Source organism: Babylonia areolata, chromosome 20 (genome assembly GCF_041734735.1).
Source record: "Babylonia areolata isolate BAREFJ2019XMU chromosome 20, ASM4173473v1, whole genome shotgun sequence".
NCBI lineage: Eukaryota > Metazoa > Mollusca > Gastropoda > Neogastropoda > Buccinidae > Babylonia > Babylonia areolata.
The window spans coordinates 28239423-28257289 of record NC_134895.1 but is presented as its reverse complement, the minus strand read 5'-3'; the positions used below and the strand labels follow the sequence as shown (position 1 = coordinate 28257289).

The 17867-nt window shown below is 42.3% G+C and overlaps 1 protein-coding gene across 9 annotated transcripts in view; it reads right to left on the bottom strand.

Annotated features, from left to right (window-relative positions):
• LOC143295370 (coiled-coil and C2 domain-containing protein 1-like) overlaps nt 1-17867 on the bottom strand; it is a 286204-nt gene that overhangs the window by 157783 nt on the left and 110554 nt on the right. For all 9 annotated transcript variants that reach the window (XR_013057010.1, XM_076607032.1, XM_076607028.1 and 6 more), the window contains 2 exons: nt 17649-17797; nt 4962-5034 (listed from right to left, as the gene is read on the bottom strand). Coding sequence is in view for 8 of the 9 variants with exons in the window: in XM_076607032.1 (XP_076463147.1) it covers nt 4962-5034; nt 17649-17797 (222 nt within the window). In the remaining variant the exon portion in view is untranslated. The remainder of the gene's footprint in view (nt 1-4961; nt 5035-17648; nt 17798-17867) is intronic.

Here is a 17867-nt window from a genome sequence, read left to right as displayed (position 1 = left end):
AGGTCCCTACCCAAGTCTGCGCGGCGTTTTATGGCCGCAGTGGGGAATCCCTGGCCAAAAAGGGAACCGTCAGTGGGAGGAAGCGCTCTGAGGGAAGCATGTTCTGGCAGAGAACGCACGAATGGAGAGCGGTCGAGCACAGCGTCCCTCCTGGCCGAAATCACGTTCATGTAGGCCTGTGCTTGGATATTGGCAGAGCGCATAAGGAGCTGGGCGATCTGCTGTACGAAGGGAGAGAAGACCGAGATGTCAAGGCCGGCTGGTGGATCAGCTGGTGTTTCCATCAGTGCTGTGGCCAGGCCCGCCAGGAAATTGTCTATGGCTGCAGCTGATTCAAGGGATAACCTGGCAGCTTCTTCCAGGTCCATCAGGAATCTGTCGGTTGATGTGACTGTGCGATTGCCCTGTGAGTTGTGTGGGAGGAGTAGTAGGTCTTCCTGAGAAAGAGGCAGGGGCCTTTGCGGGATAGGACCCAGAGCTAACAGTGGGGGTTCTGAAGTGGGTCTGGGCTGGGTTTTTAAGAATTTCCCTCGACCCATTGCTGCTGGAAAATTGGGGACAGAATCAGAGGGGACCTCGCTGATGGGTTGGCCCCTGATGCGTGCCAGTGTATTATGCAGGATGTCAAGTACCATGGGCGACTGTGAAAGGGCATAGTGAGGGCCATGGGGGGATCTGTGCATACCCATAATTTCCATAGCGTGCCCGGTGCATGAATTGTCTCCACCCTGTCTGGAGTGTAGGAAGCTAGGTGTGCTAGTGCTTCCTGTAGGGAAACCAACTGGTTTTCTTCCAAAGGTGGTTCCTCTGTGTCTGTGTCACCATCAGAAAGTGTCTCTTTGGTGGCATAGGGTGATGGTTCTGGCTGTGTGCTGAGCACGTGGTCAGTGTGGCTGCCCTGGGTGCTCTGAGTGTGCCCTGCTGAAGTGGAGGGGAGCTGTTGGTAGGTGGCAGGGGGTGGTGGAAGGAGATGTGCTGCATTAGAAGAAGGACCAGAAGCAGGAGCAGGTGTGGCACCAGGAAGGACAGTGGAGCATAATTGCTGCAGCAAGCTGATAATGATCTGCTGGTTGTTTGGTGGAGCAGCTTGCTGAGAGACCGTTTGTGGCTGGAAAACAGCAGCAGCCGGTGAAATGGCAGATGTGGGCATCACTGCATGGCTTGCTGGAACCGTGCACGCGCCTGCACTGGAGGCAAGGGGCAGTGCTGGTGCAAGGGAAGTAACTGCGGCGGTCACCGATGAGGGAACCAAAGCAGGAGTTGCCTCCCTTGGACTGGAAAATCGTGACAAGGGGAGGGGTGCATGCGTATGGGCAAGCGTGTCCCCTAGTGGTCCACCTTCCTCCCTGCACATGGGGAGGGCATCCCTACACGCCTCGGTCACCAAAGGATCCGAGACGGTCGAGGCATGCCGCGTGGGGGTCTCGTGATCCGATGTCACAGCCGCCACCATGGACGCATCACACATAGGGCCCAGACTAGCGTGCGGATCCAGAGCAAGTGTATTGTGTTGTTTCCCCAAAGGGTTTGTGCTGTAATCCCTTGTTGAGACTGTGGGCATGGGGAAAGGGATAGAGGAGGTCGACTCGGGTACTGCCGACTGGCAGAGCCGAGAAATCGCGGATCCCGACGAGTCCGATCGCGGATCGAAAATGCAATTATGAATGGTACCACTGACCTGTGCATTGGCTAACAAACCTGTAGAAGTCGCCGGAGGAGGAGTAGTGGGTAGTGGGGGTCTGGAGTCGACCGGAGGTAGCGGAGAAAGTGGAGGTGGTGTGGGGTTGGCGTTGCTGAGAGAGCCAGAGGTAGAGGGCCCAGACTGATCGCGAATCGACTGCGATCGCGCCTTAATTTTAGCCCGATCTCCCAATCGAGCTACATAATTATATTGTGCGACCTGTTTGAAGACATAATTGGACACAAAACAGAAACGCCAAAGAATCGATAGACAGATAGAAAATGCGAAAAACTTAGCCGTATGAAGTGCACAGGAACAGGTGTCGAGATGGCTGCCGGAAAAAGAGGGTGCTAGCCAGGGGGACAAAGGGGACGTTACCTACTTCCGGGAGGTTATCGGCCGTAGTTCTCTCATTTTCTCCGCATAGGCGGATAGTAGTTTGCACAGGACAGGAATGTCAGACCCCTGCCGGAGTCTGCACTAGTTGGGTCACGGTTAAGTATGTGTAATTAAAATTATTGTTGTTTTGTAATCAACCTTTTTCAAAAACATTTTTATACAAAATTTTCATTTGTTTATATGACAACAGACATACATTTACTTTTCTTCTGAAGGTACAAATACTGATGATACAAATAGGTACTTAGATACATACATAAAAATATACACATAGATACCTAGATACATACATAAAAATATACACATAGATACCTAGATACATACATAAAAATATACACATACATACCTAAAAAAACAACAACAGATCAAATGTCTGCAAATATTACACAAGAGACACAAAAAACAGCTCATGTGCTGGAGAGCGTACATCATGAAAAGGATTTCACCTGGTTTTCAAATGGCCCACACCAAATGTCAATACAACAACAAAATAATTGAGGTGTGCACAATTGCAACAAATGAACTGGCAGATAATCACTGTGAATAACGAACTGAACATACATATCAAAGCTGCATAAATGTGTAGCTTTCTGTGACATGGGAATATGTATTCTACCAGGTTTAAACCTGAGTTTCACATTTTATCGGAAATATGGCGACCACCTTGTTTTGAAATCATGCAGTGTGCAGTTTACTTTGGCATTATATTCCTCTAAATTATATCTTAAAGTAAGATCATTTTCAAAAGATTAGGTTGGCAAGCATTTATCAAATTTACACTTGTAAATGAATATTTCACCAATGGGAATAATTAAGCGAACCATTGAATCAGTCTTCACATTTTGATCCACACTCAACAGTATACATTTTTTTGTGTTAAAATAATGTTGATGCATGTGATACTGACTTGAGTAACTCTCCAACTTCGTTCCCAAAATGTTTAGTGACTACAAGTAAAAAATATATATTCAATGCTTTCCTTTAATTAAAGAAAAAAGTCACAATTGCTATTTTGTGCAACACCCATTTCCTTTAGAATCATATTGGTTTTAAATGATCTGATGAATTAGACACATCTGGAACCATTTTAGTATAATATCTTGAATACTGTGAATCCTAAAAAAATACTTTTATCCCATATAATATTTCCACCAACTTTATCCAACCATTTATTGCAACAATTTGGCACACTTCTATCTAGTGTTGAGATGTCATAGTATGGTTGAATACCTTCACAGAATAAAGAATCTTCAATGCTGCACACTTGCCATTTGAACAATTCGTTGTAAATACAAGTCTGCACTGTTTGATAGATCTCTTAACTGACATTTCACAACTATTGTACGCCAAACATTTTGTTAATAAATGCAAATTAAAAAAATATGACCCCAAACATGGAAAATTCTCAGGACCTGAACAATAAGTAAAAAACAGAAAAAATGTAAACAATTCATGTAATAAAAACAATTTGCATTCCATAGAAAATGATATCCATGTCAAATGTTTGTTGGACATTACTTGTGAATATTCTTTTTTCTGCATTACTTGTTAGCAGAAGGAAATATACCCGTGCTTTATTCTACCTTGTATATGTGACTCTGCCCTGCTGCCAGCATTGTGGCTCATATTGTTTCTCCTTCCAAAGTGAAGATAAACATGAGCTTCACTCTGGCTGGGTCTGCAAATGGCTGTTAAGTCCAATGTGTGGACAGGGATATAGCTGGTGCTGTCTAGGTGTAGGCACTGCTGGCATTCGAGAATGGCGTTGCTGATCCTCTGATCCTCCCAAGTGTCAACGCCAGACTGGACCTAGCTGCACCATGCTGAGTGATCAGAGGCTAGAGCTTCCAGTGTGTTTGGGTCAATGCCACAGCGCTTGAGGGAGGTCTTAAGGGAGTCTTTGTAGTGATTCCTCTGGCCCCATGAGCAAACTTTCCTGCACAAAACTCTCTGTAGAACAGTCTTTTGGGGAGTCACTTGTTGGTCATGCTGACATGTCCAGTCCATCAGAGCTGAGACCTCACCAGTGGAGCATGAATGCCTTCCATCCCAGATTTCTGATGGAACTCTGTGTATGGTATGTGATCCTGCCAGCTGATGTGAAGAAGCCAACACAGATGGAACGAGCTGAGTTGTTAAGTGTGCCGAGAGTATACAGTCCAGATCTCAGAGATGCACAGCAGTGAGGGCAGAATAGACCTTTAGCTTAGTTTTGAGGCTAAGTCCTCGATGGGTCCACACATCTGTTTGGAGTCTGCCAAAGCTGCTAGTGTGGGTGATGCATCAGGTGACTTCTTTGTCTACAGTGGCCAACTTGGACAGTGTGCTGCCAAGGTAGACAAACTTATTAGTTTCTGGCCTTGTGATGGTGGGCTCAGTGTAGGGGGTGTATGTGGCTCATATGTGTGTATTTAAGACTTACCTTGCTCCTGCTGTAAGCATTATTCTGACGACCTGTCCGCTGTCTTTTTCTTTTCTTGTGTTTGCTCTAAAAAATGAACTGAAAAAATGAAACTTAGAAATTTGTTAAGTAAGAGGTAGGTAGACCAAACCAAAGCCATGATAAACTATTGAATGGTTCCCCTTCAAACCTCTGTTAATAAATATTTGGATAAGAATCTCAAGGTGTTATATTATGATTTTTTTGTGAACAAAAAGAGTGGTAAGTACAAATTGAATTTTACACACAATTTAGAGGAATGAGATTACATAGATTTGCTTTGCTTAAATATGTGAGTCAAAAATGATCTAAGAAGAAATCTGACATCACAGACAAAGAAAGACAAGCAGAAGGAAAGGAGAGAGAGAGAGAGAGACAAAAACTCAGTGTCAAGTTCCATGATGTCAGATTGTCATGAGAACATCCACTGATTCAACAGACCTGGAGGTGTGGGTAGCTCCTCAAAGTCCACTGGCTTGCCAGATTTATAGGTCTTAATTGCAGATTCATATTGCTGCACAACACAATAACACCATTTTCATGCTTAAACTGTTCTCTGGTATCTCTTTCTGCCTCATTTTGTGTCTCTCTTGCCTTCAGTCAACTTGAGTTTGGTGTCTCTATGCCAGTCAACCAGAATCATAAATACAAAAACATGAGATGCGATGGCTTCATGTGACAGGGTTGTTAGGGGTTAGGGATGGTCTTACCAGAACTGATATGTGACCCTCCAGCACAAAATAAGTCGCTTTGCACCTGACCAACTTTGCTGCGAGTGGTGATTTTAGGTGGATGGGGGTCAGGGTGCTGATTTTCAGATTCTGACTTCATAGTAAATTTTAGGCTTTCTTCTATCTCATGTTGAAGTATTTAGGTGTAACTGTGTCTTCTTTTACCTCAAATGTGTGTCTAAAATACCTAACCCATCATTCTGATCACCTATGACTTACAAAATCTGTCAGCTTTGACAGGCTCGCCCTCCCTAATCTCTTTGAATAGACCAGTCAAATTATACATGAATTTAGAGGGCAGTTTCGTGCTTTCAAACTATTGGTTAAGTTTTAAACTACTAGCCTATTGTCACTTTCAAAATAAGGATTCTACATAAACAATGTGTTACTGGGAAAGAAAATCACCTCTTTCATTTGCAGAGAGAGATCACATGACGAAATCAACCATTCAGCGCCTGGCTTCATCTAAACATGGCTGAACTGAGCAAAAACATGCGACAACACAGACAGCAATTTCCTAACAAGATACACTTGAGATGCAAACATTTTGTCATTAAGTTATGAAGACCACATTTGTGAGTTTCTAACCAAGAACTTCATTGATGGAACTGACCATTCCAACGAGGTTGATGATCAAGAAACTGATCTCAGTGAACATGGAGATGATGAATTCGAGAGCAGATGATGCAGAATCACCACTTTTGAACAGCAACAATAATTATACTGATATAGATGATGAATCAACATTTGCACTATGTACTGAAAGGCTAGAATTTAAAGCCTTTGCCTTAAGTGCCGACATGTGGCAGGTGCCATCAGTGGTGTGACTGACATGGAAACGAGTGAAACTGACATGCAACACTGAAGTGAAAGAAGTGTGATTCTCACAATTCACATGAGGAAAATACTGTCAAAGTGACTGGGAGAACGGATATAGCTGAAGTGTCTGAAGGTAAGCATTTAAGATACCACATTCATGACAAAGATTGTAATGTGATGATAATAGTATAATCAACTGATAATGACTGACTCAAGACTGATTTATTGTCAAAACACTGGTACAGAAATTTGCTGTTTGACGTGCAATAAAAAAAAAAGTGAAGCTGAGTAAATTAACAAAGTTTGTTATGAAAATATAATCACACACACACACACATGGAGTCACACACACACACACACACACACACACACACACACACATGGAGTCACACACACACACACACGGAGTCACACACACACATACACAGACTGTGTGACACATGCACACACACACATTACAAACATGTTCCCTTCATAGTTTATCCATTACATGTAAACAGGGGAGGTACATAATCACACACACACACACACACACACACACACACGCACACACACACACTGTGTGACACATGCACACACACATCACAAACATGTTCCCTTCACAGTTTATCCTTTACATGCAAACATGGGGAGGTACATGGGATTGACATTATGAACAGTTTTCATTTTCACAGAATTTACTTCAAGTTCAATGAATATTTTATGTGTATGTTACTTTGAAGCAACAGTTATTGGTTATAAGTTAGCGCTCAACTGGCGTAGAGCCGATGCCAGGGATTGCTTCTGACGATAGGAGGGACCCTCGCGTCCCACTGGACAGCTACCGCCCGCCCAAGCTGGGCAGCCCCCAGCCAGTTAGGTGCTGTCCCGCCACAACCTGCCTTCTTCTATGGGTGTATGAAGATTAGGAGAATATCCGACAAGCAGGTCGTTAATTTCCGCACCAGGCAAAAAGAAAACTTCAAGAAACAGATCAACAATGAAGCTGGCCTGTTGAAATGTCCGGACAATGATGACTGGGCTCTCCCAAGATCTGCAGGAACACTAAAGGAGAGGGACTACACCTTCTTCTGGCAAGGAAAGAGTTCTGATGCCCCAAGAGAGTACAGAGTAGGCTTTGCAGTCAGGAACAGCCTGCTGAACATGATCGAACCAGGCAGCGGCGGTTCAGAACAACTATTGACTCTCTGCCTCAACACCTCCAAAGGCTATGTCACTCTCGTCAGCACATATGCTCCAACACTGTCAGCCTCTCCAGACGCCAAGGATGAGTTCTATGAAAATCTCGCATCAACCATAAGGAACATCACCAGGACAGAACAACTTGTTCTTCTGGGCGACTTCAATGCCAGAGTGGGTGCGGACAACGATTTGTGGCCCTCCTGTCACGGTTCCTTTGGAGTGGGGAAAATGAATGAGAATGGACAGCGACTACTTGAGTTTTGTACGTGCCATGATCTGTGCATCGCCAACTCCTTCTTCAAGACGAAGCCCCAACACAAAGTCTCCTGGAGGCACCTGCGCTCAAAACATTGGCACCAACTGGATCTGATCCTAGTAAGACAAGCTGCCATCAAAAACCTTCTCCACACTTGCTCTTACCACAGCGCAGACTGCGACACGGACCACTCTCTGGTATGCTGCAAGATCAGACTGCAACCAAAGAAGTTCCAATGCTCAAAGAAACAAGGGAACTCTCACACTGACGTCATCAAGATGTCTCAGCCAGACCTTGTAGAACAGTTCGCAGAGGCCTTTGAGAGAGAATTCGATGCATTACAGCCCAGAGACTCTGCCACAGAAAGATGGGAAACGCTACGAAACACCATGCACTGCATTGCTATGGCCACGTTTGGGAAGAAAACCACGAAGTCCCACGACTGGTTTGAGGCCAGATCATCAGAGATGACTCCCGGTATTGAGGCCAAGCATGCTGCACTCACTGAGTACAAACGGTCACCCAGTGAGAAGAACCTGCAAATCCTCAGGGCCGCCAGGAGTAAGGTTCAGTATAATGCCAGGCGATGTGCAAATGAGTACTGGACAGAGCTCAGCGAAGAGATACAGAATGCTGCTGAAAGAGGCAACATCCCAGGGATGTATGATGGTATCAAGAAGGCACTGGGACCAACACAGAGCAAGACTGCCCCCCTCAAATCCTCCACTGGGGAAGTAATCAATGATCCTGGCCAGCAGATGGAGAGATGGGCAGAATACTACTCCGACCTCTACTCCACAAAAAACATGGTATCCAACTCAGCCCTCGATGCCATCAAGTGCATGCTGGTCATGGAAGAACTTGACGCAGAGCCAACTGAGGACGAACTCAGCAAGGCCATTAACAGCCTGACATCAGGCAAGGCACCTGGCAGTGACGGAATTCCCCCAGACCTCATTAAACACTGCAAGACTACTCTTCTGCATCCTCTGCACACAGTCCTCTGTCAAAGCTGGAATGAGGGAGCTGTACCGCAGGACATGAGGGACGCCAAGATTATCACCCTCTACAAAAAAAAAAGCGTGAAAGGAGTGACTGCAACAACTACAGAGGCATCTCACTTCTCAGCATTGTAGGCAAAGTCTACGCTCGGGTCCTCCTAATTCGCCTGCAGAAACTGGCCGAACGCGTTTTTACCCGGAATCACAGTGCGGTTTCCGAGCAGAGGGATCCACGGTAGACATGATCTTCTCCCTTCTCCAAATCCAGGAGAAGTGCAGAGAGCAGAGGATGCACCTGTATGTCGCATTCATTGGCCTCACCAAGGCCTTTGACCTAGTTAGCCGAGACAGCCTTTTCAGGGCTCTTCGAAAGATCGGCTACCCCCCAAACTGCACAGCTTGATCCGAGTCCTTCCACTCCAACATGAAAGGACGGTGCAGTTCAATGGTAACCTCTCCAAGCCCTTCGACGTACGCAGCGGTGTCAAACAAGGCTGTGTCCTCGCCCCCACCCTATTTGGAATTTTCTTTGCTCTTCTCCTGAGACATGCGTTCAGCACAGCGCAAGAAGGGACCTACCTACGGACCAGATCAGATGGCAGGCTCTTTAATCTCACTCGCCTCAGAGCAAGGACAAAAGTCCGCGGAGCCCTCATCAGAGACATGCTCTTTACTGACGATGCTGCAGTTGTGACCCACACCCAGCGGGACTTGCAGTCACTAATGAACCGCTTCTCCAGGCTTGCAAAGATTTCGGTCTGACCATCAGTCTCAAGAAGACAAATGTCCTAGGCCAAGACACGCCATCTCCACCAGCCATCACCATTGATGACTACGAGCTTGAAGCCATCCATCAATTCACTTACCTTGGGTCCACCATCACCGACAACCTCTCCCTTTACACCGAGATTGACAAGAAGATTGGGAAGGCAGCCACAACGCTAGCCCGCCTCACACAAAGAGTGTGGACAAATCCCAAGCTGACCATGAAGACAAGGATGGCTGTATACAATGCCTGCATCCTCAGCACCTTGCTGTATGGCAGTGAGGCGTGGACCACACATGCTCATCAGGAGAAAAGGCTCAATACCTTCCACCTGAGAAGCCTACGGTGCATACTCGGCATCTCCTGGCAAGACAAGGTGACAAACACTGAAGTCCTGACTCGTGCTGGCCTCCCGACCATGTATACCATGCTGAGACAGCGTCGGCTGTGCTGGCTGGGCCACGTTCGCTGCATGGAAGATGGTCACATCCCAAAAGACATCCTTTATGGAGAGCTCGCCACAGGGCAGAGAAGCATCGGCTGCCCACAGCTGAGATACAAAGACGTTTGCAAACGTGACATGAAGGCACTTGAGATCAACACTGAGTCCTGGGAGGACCTTGCAGATGACCGCAACAGATGGAGAAGCACTCTCAAGAATCAGCTACGGATTGCTGTTTGTCAGCTGCTGCAGCAGAAAAGCGAGCTCGCAGAAAAGGGACGGCAGCCAACAGACCAGCATCAGCTTTCACATGAGACAGCTGCGATAGAGACTGTCTCTCGCATCGGTCTCTTCAGTCACAGGCGACGCTGCTTGGTCTAAGCAGACAGCCCAATTAGACATTAGGTCGGGTATACTCTATCCATGGTCAGCCATGACCGAAGGAGGCTTACTACTACTATGTCACTTTGGGTGTGTGTGTGTGTGTGTGTGTGTGTGTTGTCCTGGGGTCAATATATATAGAGTAGTATCAACTGTAAATACTACTAGTATTACCAATTGTTCAACTCTTTTTTCAGCCCAGAAAGACATGCTGCTACTTGATATGCCTGCCTGTACACTGATGAATAATTCTGAGATCACTGCTGGCAAGTCATGCGATCAGAAGGAGAGGCAACACCAGCACACTTACTACACTGTCAACTTAAAAACTGTCTGCTGGGTACCCCTATCTACAGGTGAGTGATTTTGTGGTCAACAATTAATGTACTATGATTTATTATATAAATTTACCGTGAAGTGTTACAAACTTATTTTCTTTTTACAAAATTTGGCTAGATGTCCATGTATGGAATTGTAAAGTTTTGCATTCACCTTTCCATAAAAAATATCAGCATGCATGATAGATTTTTTTTTAAATCAGCGTGCATGATTGCGCATGACATGCTGCAATACAAACAGTATCAAAAATCACTATTTCATACTTTTATTATCAATAAACTGCTTTATCTGATTATATTATGAAAGAAATACATAAAAGTTTTGTTGTTGTTTTTTCCTCATTGAACACATAGAACTAGAAGTAAACCATTAAAGTTATGTGTAAAGAATGAAAGCTGTGATGCAGATGTACAAAACTGAAATTATAACTAAAATCAGAATGGGTTAACACTGTTGCTTATTTAATTTAAAATCATTAGCATAAATGAATAAACTTAAGAACCTATAGAAAACCAACAGAAAATAATTCAAAACAAAAGAGAAATGTACCAATCTGCATTGTTTATCAATTCATGATCAAGAATAAAACATAGAAAAATAAACTGAGAACAAGAAGTTTTACATAACAAACTGTTTCAGGGTAAACGAGTCCTTGCTGAAGCATTTTTGGAACACACTGACCACGGTGAAAGAAGAGTAGAGGAAGAAGGTTCAACACCAACGCCATATAGTGGAGTGATGGCCTAGAGGTAACTCGTCCACCTAGAAGTGTGAGAATCTGAACGCGCTGGTTCGAATCACGGCTCAGCCGCTGATATTTTCTCTCCCTCCACTAGACCTTGAGTGGTGGTCTGAACACTAGTCATTCAGATGAGACAATAAACCGAGGTCCCATGTGCAGCATGCACTTAGCGCACATAAAAGAACCCACAGCAACAAAAGGGCTGTTCCTGGCAAAATTCTGTAGAAAATTCCACTTCAATAGGAAAAACAAATAAAAACTGCATGCAGGAAAAAATACAAAAAAATGAGTGGTGCTTTAGTGTTGCGACACGCCCTCCCTGGGGACACAGCCCCAATTTCACACAAAGAAATCTGTTGTGATAAAAAAGAGATATACAATTCAAACACAATACAATCCAACCTGAGACTAACGCTTTGTACCACAAGAACTGAATACCTGTGCCACACATATGCACAATTTTGAGCAGATTGGGTGTTTGTTTGATGAAGATGTAAATCTTTATTTTGTGAAATATGCCTTTGGCAAGCAGGTTTTCTTTGCAGATGAAGTGTTTAAAGCAATCATTTGGAATATGTTGTGCATTTCATTAGATGCTATGTTCAGATAAAACGCATCTAGACATATACCTTTTTGTGTGAGCAATTTGTTTTTGTTGTATGAATCTTTTTTTGTGTGTGTTAATATCACAAGCACAGTAACCCAATGAGCACACTGAATTACAGTTACATAGTTCAGCATCATGATTTAGCATTTTTCCCCTTTAATCTGGTATAAATCTTAGTACACATACCATACAATGCTAAAGTTTCATAGCAATTGGATCACAACCAACACCACAACAAAACTTATCTCAAAATTGGTCTGTTTTTATTATGTTGAGCTGATCAAAAAATAAGTCTACTTACCCCTCAGTTGCTATATTTTTGGTCAAGTTTTTATATTGATATGCACTTGTATGTATCCTAATTTCTACTGTATCTGTGTTTGTGTATGATTTTCGATTTTTGTTTGTACCTTGTTATATACTATCCCCCACCCCCACCCCCACCAAATATTCCTTGTGACCCCAGTACACTTGGTAGTAAAGACATATTCTATTCTATTCTTTCACAAAAAAAAAAAAAAAAAAAAAAAAAAGAAGAAAAAATAAATAAAATTCTTGTTTGAATAAAATCAAGTATATCTTTTCTTTCAAACTTTGTGCTACTGTGGATATTGCTGCTTTGTGTGTGCCAAATTTCATCAATATATTTTAATTAAAAGTACGTGGTTGCCATAGACATGTTCCAAAACGTTTCAGCCTTGATTTCTCGGTCCGTGACTTTCACAACTTCAAAAATCACAATAACTTTCTACAGAATCATCTGATTTACAAACTTTGTTTGTTTTGTTTCATTGGTTTGTTTGTTTTTTTGTTGTTGTTTTTTTTTGCTGTAAAGCCTTTTTACTGCAGATTTATAATATGTATCAATAACTAAAACTTGACCTCTGGAGCAAAGCAACTCATTTCATGGTGGAGGGTCACATATATATTGATCCTAATATTTTTGCTCATCATCAGAAAGGAATGTTTGTTAACCAAAAATTAAGTATTGGAATGGGAACAATTCCACTGAAAGCAGCCCATGTCAATCAGCATTTCACTGTTTTACAATCATTAATACAGATCTTTCAAAATTTCCCTGTCTTCATCAGGACCTTCTGACTTGGACTGATTACATCAAAACACAAATTCCAAACACTTGTGCAACACTCAATAAAAATAAAATTAAAAAAAAAAATTTCTTTCAAGATAACGACTGAATTACTGCAATTACCATACTTTTGGCCAAAAAGATGCTACTTTTTTTTTATTTTTTTTTTAGTCATATCTGACCCCTGCATCTTGAAGGCTGTTTGTATTGTGTCTAAAAACTAAATTCTGACTGCCGTTTGGTGCCACCTGTCACAACAAACTCAATATATGACAACATTGTTGATCCCAACAGATGCAAATGATCACACTAAACAGCAACACTTCAGTCTTTCCACTGTTTTAATTCAACATGGTTCATGTTCACCCACTATCAAATTGTAATCAAATCGCACATTATACCAAATTTCAGGTGAACATGATTGCAATTCATCCTTTAGCCATGAAAAAAGAGCAATATCTGATTTGGGGATAAATTTATGCTCAAAAGTAGAGAAACCAGAAAAGTGGTTTTCAAAAGCAAAATGGAAAGCAAAATGGTGGATGGAAGTGGACGCAGGTCTAGCAGACTGGATTCTGATTCAACAATTTAATGAACTGGGGCTTTACATCAGCCTACTTTCAGCCAAAGGCTTCACAATCATGAAAAATGTCACTAATGGACCGCTTCTCCCAGGCCTGCAAAGATTTCAGTCTGACCATCAGTCTCAAGAGGACAAACGTCCTAGGCCAAGACACACCATCTCCACCAGCCATCACCATTGATGACTACGAGCTTGAAGCCATCCATCAATTCACTTACCTTGGGTCCACCATCACCGACAACCTCTCCCTTTACACCAAGATCGACAAGAGGATCAGGAAGGCAGCCACAATGCTAGCCCGCCTCACACAAAGAGTGTGGACAAATTCCAAACTGACCATGAAGACAAAGATGGCTGTATACAATGCCTGCATCCTCAGCACCTTGCTGTATGGCAGTGAGGCGTGGACCACACATGCTCGTCAGGAGAAAAGGCTCAATACCTTCCACCTCAGAAGCCTACGGCGCATACTCGGCATCTCCTGGCAAGACAAGGTGACAAACACTGAAGTCCTGACTCGCGCTGGCCTCCCGACCATGTATACCATGCTGAGACAGCGTCGGCTGTGCTGGCTGGGCCACATTTGCTGCATGGAAGATGGTCGCATCCCAAAAGACATCCTTTATGGAGAGCTCGCCACGGGGCAGAGAAGCATCGGCTACCCACAGCTGAGATACAAAGACGTTTGCAAACGTGACATGAAGGCACTTGAGATCAACACTGAGTCCTGGGAGGACCTTGCAGATGACCACAACAGCTGGAGAAGCACTCTCAAGAATCAGCTGCGGATTGGTGAAGACAAACTGTCAGCTGCTGCAGCAGAAAAGCGAGCTCGCAGAAAAGGGACGGCAGCCAACAGACCAGCATCAGCTTACACATGTGACTGCTGCGAAAGAAACTGTCTCTCTCGCATCAGTCTCTACAGTCACAGGCAACGCTGCTTGGTCCAAGCAGACAGCCCAATTAGACATTAGGTCGGATAAACTCTATCCATGGTCAGCCATGACTGAAGGAGGTCTACTACTACTACTACTACTACTACTTAAAATAACATCAGGTATCAGAAGAGCATTATGGAGAACTTTCACTTTATAAACAACACCATTTGCTGATACAGTCCAGGATTGAATATGAAGTCTCCATATTCTGCTTTTATGCTTTTCCTGGTTCTTCACCCATCTTTCCGATCTCACAATTTGCATTTGAACAAGACATCTACGTTCATCATCAGACAGTCACATTCTCCAAATTCCTTCTCTTATAACTAAGTTCTGCAGTCAAAGATTCTTTGCATTCACCATCCCAGTCCAGTGGAACTCCTTGCCATATAAATTAAAACACTCCCAGTCCATTTCAGATTCAAAACCAACCTCAAGACTCATCTGTTTAAAACTGCTTTCGATTGATCTGTGATGCCTGCAGCAGAGTGGGTTTGTGCTTGTTTCTGCCTTCTGTGAGTGTTGTTGAGGTGTAGTGTGGAAGGGAGTGAGGGAAAGAGGGACTCATTTTTGGGTTTTGCAGTTGGGTTTTGCATTGTCTGGGTGTTAAGATGCACTGAATTGGCATTGGATGTTGGTTTGGGGGTGTTTATTATGGACACTGAGTTCGCAATGTCTTGTTAGAATTTGTCATGTTAGCATACTTAATTGAACCAATCTGCATGTTCTGATGGATGAATTTTTAAAATTTTTATTGCAACTATTGGAACTGTGAAGTGCATATGGCAAAATCATTTGACTTGGCACTATCATCTGAGCAGGCACTATATAAATAAACTTATTATTATCATTATCATTTTTGACTCACTTGTGCAAACAAAGTGAGTCTATGTTTTAACCTGGTGTTCGGTTGTGTGTGTGTGTGTGTGTGTGTGTGTGTCCGTGTAAACTTTAACATTGCCATTTTCTCTGCAAATACTTTGTCAGTTGACACCAAATTTGGCATAAAAATAGGAAAAATTCAGTTCTTTCCAGTCATCTTGTTTAAAACTATATTGCACCTCTGGGATGGGCACAAAAAAAATTAAAAAAAGAAGCCTGATTATATGCAAACTGAATTTACTGTTATATTTATATTTTTTTATTCTCTAAACTTGGCACATTGATCTGATATTCTGACACAACAACAAGAGCAGTCATTTTTATCATTTTTTGTTCAAACAGGAACTTCTTTTGCTAAGCATGGAAGTTATATTTATTTTGCAAACGTTTTGGTGCAGATAGTAAAAAAGGGAAATTAATCTGTAATTAATGCTACAGGGCTTAATTTGCTTTAAATTGTTCTTTCTCATCTTAAACATTATATTTTGAAATTATACTCAATACAAAAAAAGCTTGTGTGGTTTACTCTCAATGTACAGAGCTTTCACTATGTTCATTTGCCCAAGTTGTCTTTTTCTTTAAATACTAAAATCAATACGACGAGTGGACTTTATAGATCTATTGGCTGAGCCCTGAAGGTCATGGGCAAAAATCAATTGCGTACACATATTTATACATATTCAAAGTGCATGCTCATATTCTTCGCGAATGACGCCATTTTGTTTAAAGTTGTTGACCTCCCCGTTCAATCCTATATTCAATCGACAATACACGATAACATGTGATGGAAAGTTGGAGAAGGAAACCGTTAAATATTTATTCAGAGAAAGATTTGTGAACGCCTCATCACTTACTGGATTATGCCCCAAACCGCCATAAATATATCCACAGAATCAGTTGGAATTCAAAGTTAAAAATAATAAACCATGAGAGTTAATACCCTTGAAATGATGAAACGTAAATTTTTTTTCAAAATGAAGTCCTTTTCACTTCATACGACGTTTAGAAGTACTTGTACTTGGCTCTACATGTTATTGGTTTAACAAAATACTCAATTTTCATATCAACTTTAAAACTATAAAACTAGAATGAATATAAAAGAGAAACTGAATCGACCATGTCAACTGGGTGTAACTAAACTTGTACATCTATCTAGATCCAGAGAAAACGGTTAAATGTTGCAGTGTGATTGCAGCGATAGCCACGTCTCCTTTACCACGGACTTAAAAAGAATTTTTAATTGCCCTTAAAGATTTTTTGAATGCCCAAGATATACCAGAATAATATGATTGAAACACCTTTCTCACTGCGAATACCGCAATCGATTTATCCCCCTTTAAAAAAGCATGTTTAAATGTTATATTTTTGTACAACAGCTAAGGAGCCCTGATAGTGTAATGGGTAAGACAGTTTCTTCTCACCCAAACATGTGGGGTTCGAATCTGCCGTTAGGACTTTTTCTTTTCTTTTTTCTTTTTCTTTTAACCCGAAGCTTTATAATAACAAACACAGAACACATTTTAACGATTAGATTTTTATAAAGTGTATCACAAGTGAGTCTTGAAGGCCTTGCCTCTCTTGTTATCATTATTCTTATTATCATTACTATCATTATGATGATTATTATGTCTTATGTGCACCCTGTTTATGATTCTCTAGAAGACAACCAGCGTGCCATGTGCACTGCAGCACCTAGTAGACAGAAAAGTATGGTAAAAGATGTCTGAACTGCATTATTGTCTGGTCAGAGGTTCTCTGCTACTGGTAACCATTTAACCCAGTTCTACTTGCCACATGCAGGGAGTAAACTCAACAACAAAATCTGATCCAGAGAGGGATTGGCTTCACCAGATTTGACTTGCCCAAGACATGCTGCGTCATGAAAGAAAAGGTAGCACAGGCCATACCAGATTGGTCACAGCCTCTTTTTCTCTAATCTTTTGAGAGAAATGTCAGAAATGATTTGACATATCAGTGAAGGGAAACACCTGTGGCTGCACTCTGCACAAGGTGAGTGATTTAGTTCTTGTTTCTGCACTGATAGTTCTAATCAATCGGCACAGAGACGATGCAAACAAGTTGGCAAAAGGCATGCTGCACAAAAACAACAACAACAGAATATGCAGTATGTCCTCTTATAGCATATCAGATCATAAAGTCCTCTAATACCATACTAGATCATAAGGTCCACTTTTTTTTTTTACAATATTTTCAAAGTTATCTTTCTTTGGAATCTTTAATGGTTTAAATAAGACTGGATGATATGTCAGTAATTACAATAATGAAATGTAATTCGCTATGATTTTTGTTTTAAATATACCAAAAACTGAAGAAAAGGACAAATGAAACAAACATACACTACATTTCACCTTAACAATTCTGCCCATCCTGCGTGCTTTGCTGCTTTCTCCAGCCTGTTTGGCACTGTCTTCAGAACTCTTGTACTTCTCCAAGCGCTGAGTCAGAGCCTCCAGAACAGTTCTGGGGGCTTCAGGGGCTTGAAACAACTTCTTGGCCTCTACACACAAAGCAAAGCAACATCCATGCTGACAAAACAAGCTGATTCAAAACTGATTTAGAATTCATGG